We start from the raw sequence: 5,977 nt of genomic DNA on the forward strand, positions 1-5,977 counted from the left end.
AAAAAATCGCAATTAGATTATTTTCCATAATCGTTCAGCCCTAATGTTTAGTCATTTTTCTCAGTGCATCTGTCCTGACCCCTCCATGATCCACTTCTGTTCCACCACTGGAAAACATTTAGAAACAAGGTTCAAAGTCTAGGACAGAGGGTTGCTCCATCTGATAGATGGATGGCACAGTGTATATGCATTGTTTAACAAGTTTAACAGCTGGCAGGGTGAATCACCATGATAACAAGCTAAGCTGGAAGAAGCAGGGTTATCTCTAAGCAGGAAATGCCACTGGTTCATGCGGATGACTTGACTTGACTTTGATGTCACTCGCACCTGTATCACCTATTTAAACATTGTTACACACCGATATAGCCCATAATGACAATATTCACAAATGGCAAAGCTTCTTTAGACATGACAACACACCCTAATTACACAGCAAACATTGCTGGGGAAATGCCAAGGAGTTCAGGTGCTGACTTAGTCTTTAAAGCCCCTCTCATTCAAAAGAAGCCTGGGGCCTGCCGACTTACAGACCGAGTCTGACAGCTTTGTGGAAACGTACGGAAGCCTTGAACGGCCTAAACAATAATATGTGTTGGAGCGGATTAGCCTGTTGCTTTAGGTTTGTGTTGTTCAAAAATGTCTCAGGCTTTTAATCATGTCTTTATAGTGAGAGCCTTTTTGATTTGTCAAATTAGTAATGACAGGTCGTGTTCTTGAAACAAAACACACAAATTATTATAATAACATTAATAAGAGAGACACAATACGGATAAGTGAATGACAGTGATAGTGTTTTTAGTTTTATGTTAACATTTACAGGAAAAAAATGAAGGGCACTCCATATACAAACGAGACATTACACCACACAATCCTGATTACATCTAAAGAAAAGATAATCATTGTCACTTTAAGGCCATGACGTAATAATCGAAAAATGCTGAAATTCATGTATTTATTTAAAAAAACGTTAGCGCTACATAATTATAAAGGACATTTAATAAAGCGGTCAAAGACACCTGTATCTAGAAGACAAATGAATGTGAAGTATGCTAACACCTATGTTGGTTTCAATGACCAAACGAAGGCTGCTGTGGATACCATAACCCATGTGATCACAGTTTACAGGTCGGTGCCACAGATGGATAGAAACCCTCAGAAGCACAGGGAGGACACCAAAACACAGGAGTGACTGAAGCCCTGAAAACACCAGTGCTGCTCTGTGGCATTAGTCACTCTGTTGAATCTTGAGTGGAGTCGGCGTGATCATTTCATTAACAGGAAACTCGCTTCCTAATATTAACCGCTCTTCTTAGACGAAATACTAACCTCTAGTTTATGGTTGAGCTGGAAGACAGTCTGAGTTTTATGACAGAGCTGAGCGAAACAAGAGCTGAGGCTGGTCATCTTCTGCCGACCCTCATACGTTATATCCACTTGATCTGGATCTATTTCTCCAAGCAACAGATCCACATCCACGAAAGCCTTATCAAATTCCTTCTCCAGCACTTCTAGCCATCGAAACATGGACATACTGGGGACAAGGCCCGAGTGCTGGCCCGATGGGGAGCATCCAGTCGAAGCAGACATGGTTAGAGCAAGGTAACGCTGATGTTAGCTTTGTGCTAACTTAAAAAATGATGACAAATTAATCTCTGTCAACACCGTTAAAATATCGCTGTAATGTGATGAACACTGTGTTGGTCCGTAGACTTAAAATTCCCGAAAGAAGCAACGTCTAACCAGAACGTCCCACATCAGATTCACGATTTCATCCAAGCAGCCACTACGCAGAAAGCGGCATACAAGAGACCTACGACTACTCCTTCCGCTACTGTGGAACTGTTCCCTGTGGGTGTTCTAGGAACTGCTATTGGACCTGTCGACGTCGTACCGGAAATACATGTTAACGCAGAGCTTGTTCCTGTTCTTACTTTCACAATTAAAGTCTTCTAATGCGAGGAATTTTGTATAAATAATTAAATAACATTATTTATGAATAATATAATTTTAGTAATCTCGGGGCTTTCGTGACATTTGCAAGTTTAATGACTTACTGTGTAGTGTTCCAGTAACACGTATTGTGTAGTTCTGGCTCACTAAATAACTGATGAGGACGTGCAGTTGTGCACTGAACAGGCTCTATCCATGAATGCAGTGCACAAAAAAGCATTATGGTGTATTGCTCGTAGGGATGGGAAGCTTCTGAAGCGCAGGTGTTAGAAAAACCAAGGCCACGGACCATTGTTCCCTCTAATTTTTCATGTGTCTGAGCGAACACATAAACTCCCTGAGCGGACCGCTGTGAGCAACAGTAGACGTGTGCACTGTGGTCACGCCAGCATCGAATCCATCCAAGTTACATGGCTTATTAAAATAATCCAATTACAGCATTTACAATTATGTTAGACTACTTTTAATTAACTGCTTTAGCCCACTTACAATGTAAAAAAATCTTGTTCATGACCTGTGTAGTATGTTAACACTATTGGAAGTAACTTAACTTGAAGTAAAAATAACTTGAACTCCAATTTTGAAAACACAACTTTTTTTTTTTCTTTTTTTATAAAGCCCTGACTTGTATTATGAGTAGGAGTCTGGCCTGGGAGAGAGTCCTGTAACCCTCTGTTTGCAAAATACAGTAATGACCAATATTGGGCAATTAATTATATAGTTACTGTTAGGTATTTTAGTACCATGGTAGCATTTACTGGATATTGTTTTATAGTGACATTATGCAGGAAAACTCTGTCATTCAATAAGGCCCCTTTGCTTTAGTTATTTTTCTCTTTGACCCAAGAATTGATGTGTGAGAATCACAGGCTGGTACAAGGTTGAAATACCACAGAGATCACTCCCTCAGCTACATTAGTTTCTTAATCTCTTAGGAGACGCCTGTTGAAGGCCAAATGGTTTGTTTCAGATTTCACTAATGTAAGAACTCTTTATTTCGTGCCTTGAAAATATGTCGCTAAGATAATCACAATTGTATCTGAACTGATAAACTATACAAAGGATGCTTCTTCACCCAAGGGCAGGAAGACGCTCCCTTATCTTGGTCTGTACTGGTTTAAACTGATAATCTGCTGTCTCATGAATTTTACCCTCTATATAAACTGTTGTACTTGAGAATAAAGTTGAGTCAATTTGGGAAGACAACCTGAAGCAGTCTCTGTTTTCTTGTTCTCCCAAGCTGCTCCCGAGCTCGTACTAACACGCTGAATGGCATGCTTGAATGTTACTTGAGAATATATTTGACTGTGTTACAGACTAAGGGACATTCTCTGCTGATAGACGTCCACGCCTCGGAGGAAGTCGATCCACGGATTAGGCCCTGGAAGCCGTTTCCTTCAGTTACTTCTCCAAAAAAGTAACTGAGTTATGCAAGTTTTTTGCAGCTGTTTACCTAAAAATGCAGCCAAGGCGTTTTTTTTTTTAAATAAACATTTCAAACTATTTACAGAACAATCAGGTGTTCTGCATCAAATTTGATGCAACACAAATTATTTGTGCCACTCCAAAAATTATTTCTGTCCACTATGAGATAAAGGAGAAAAACAGTCTGATACCTTAAGCCTAACAACAGGAGATGTATCACTCCTGTAACACCTGTAACATTCAGTAGTCGCCTCATTGTTCTGACACACACAACAAAACTATTGACTACACTACACACTAACTACACAAGATTTGCGCTAAACGTTGCAAATCTCTCACATCTTAAAACACTGCTGTCACTCCTTAAACTTCCCCCCTTCCTAAACAACTAAATGCCATTTGGGGGGTGGTGTCGTTTTTGCTCACAGGCTTTCCAGCGTTTCCCTTATAAAACGCCGTTTTTACTGTTTCGTCCCGCAGTAAATATAAACAACGATAGTATTCAGGAAGAAAACCAAACATTGCATTTTTTTTATCATAACTCTGGTTTTATGTGGCCTATCAACACAATTTAAAAACCTGGTATAAAGTCCACACCTTTTCCGTCAATTGCTCCGTCTGTCCTGCTCACATCTCCAATGGTTGTACACGTTGTCATTAACGTGGCTTCACTCCACATCAGCCACGCTGCTTTGCTAACTAAAACACCAGTGTCGGCACATAAGGACGCTGTCATAGCCTGTCAACGACGTTGATTAGCTGCGTATATACGAATGTGAATCACAATATTGCCTGGGCTATGGGATAAGGAACATTGCCACTGACCTTCACCCCAGTTTCGACAGGTACTGTACACCGGGCACCATTATTCCAATGTTTCATTAACCAGCACCCCCGCTATGTTTTTGCCGTGGATTGTGAAGCCCAATATGGATTATGCAAGCACTCAAACACTGGAATCTAAAGTGTAATCTGTGGCGTAAACTCACAGCTGAATATCTCAACAAAAACCTCCTCTCTGCTTTCAATGAAAAAATAAAACAGCAGGAATTTTCAGCTCTTACTCCCTTTCATCAGAAAACTTTATTTGCTGCAATAAGTTACTTTATCAACACTATAACACATTACTCATATAACACCATATAAATATATTTATACTGTTAAAAGAAATGTCAGAAAAACATCCATTAAATACAGGTGATCCCTTTTTTTCATTCCCACTGACGCTTCTGCTGTAATAATCTCATAAAGAGCAGGAGTAATGCAGTTTCACTATGACCCAGTAAAACATCATGCCAGTGTTATAAGATACAGCATCCACGGCAGTATAAAGTAAAGTTTCTAGCACGAAGCTGAAACGAACACCTGGAAAGCTTCAAAATCAACCAAAAACAAAGCAGACTGATCTCACAACAGCTGGAAACATGTTTGGTTATTCCAACGAATACAGCAGACTCAGAATGATTTACTTTGTAAATTAAGTTACTGAACGCAACAGGAATATTAAAAGAGAGAGAATTTTGCTGAAGTACACTGATCACTATAGTCACAGACTGCTTTCTTTAACAGTTCCAATATGTTTCTGGCCTCCTAAATATGTGTTGATCATAATTATTAACAGTCTGGTATAATAAGTAGCTTTGTTCGGAACTGTGCAGAGCTTGTCTGTGTCACTGTAGTGTACTGGTGTAGTGAAATTGTCCAGCAGATGTCACCATGGACACAGGTTGACTCTAGTTGAAACTAAGGGGTCATTCAACTTGTGCAGTTAGCTTCAAAGCATAACCCTACTTGAAAATTGGAAAACAAATGGAAATGTGCCAAGGATGATGTGTGCTCACAGTCAGCTGTTCTCATCTGTGGTGATTTCACTGATCCACTTCTGCACCTAGTGAAAATATCCTTTCATGGGATATAAAACTCTGACCATTGAGGGGATGTGCGCCAGTGACGTGCATCCTGCCCAGAATGCCAAGTGGCGAACCGCAAGACAATATCCTGAAGCATTGCTACTGGCCAGCATTTCTGCAACAGAAACTGTGGCACAGGCACCGTTTCAGGTCATCTCCCAAGTCAGAATTCCGAAAGAGATACTGACTGATTGGGGCACCTTGTTCATCCGTATGCAGTACCTACAAAAATGAGTCCAAGAAATGGCACCTGGTGAAGAGGCAACAGGATCATGAGCACTCAGGACTCACTCGTAGTGATGTAGTCCTGTGGAAGAGCATCTGCACTGGAAACTGCATATAACCTTAATGTGGCAGGTTGCAGTATAGTTGAACTAAACAGATTTATTGTCCGAAGGCCAAACAAAATTTACATTTATTCCCCCAATTGGACCATTGCAGCTTTTGCTATACTGGTCCACTTGAAAGTCATATTTTATTAGATTTGTATTAGGATTTTGATTTATTACAATCAGAATGGACAAGAAGAAAGAGAAGACGGGAAGAAAGTTAACAGAAGAAGAGAGAAAGGGCATGTTAAGGTTCAAAATATTGGGGATGGAGACAAGAGAAAAAACCACAATAACAACACTGGTCAGGCCGGGTTAAGTCAAACGATGATTTTAATGAACACACGCGTGGGAGATGGACAC

The 5,977-nt window shown here is 40.2% G+C and overlaps 1 protein-coding gene across 1 annotated transcript in view; it reads right to left on the reverse strand.

Moving 5' to 3' along the window:
- gopc (golgi-associated PDZ and coiled-coil motif containing) overlaps positions 1-1,713 on the reverse strand; it is a 23,687-nt gene extending 21,974 nt beyond the window's left edge. Inside the window, exon 1 of the mRNA XM_005730171.2 lies at positions 1,327-1,713. Coding sequence (XP_005730228.1) covers positions 1,327-1,587 — 261 coding nt within the window. The 5' untranslated portion in view covers positions 1,588-1,713. The remainder of the gene's footprint in view (positions 1-1,326) is intronic.
- Positions 1,714-5,977: the final 4,264 nt, after the last annotated feature.

This window comes from Pundamilia nyererei, unplaced genomic scaffold (assembly GCF_000239375.1).
Source record: "Pundamilia nyererei isolate P.nyererei 1_Seehausen unplaced genomic scaffold, PunNye1.0 scaffold00036, whole genome shotgun sequence".
NCBI lineage: Eukaryota > Metazoa > Chordata > Actinopteri > Cichliformes > Cichlidae > Pundamilia > Pundamilia nyererei.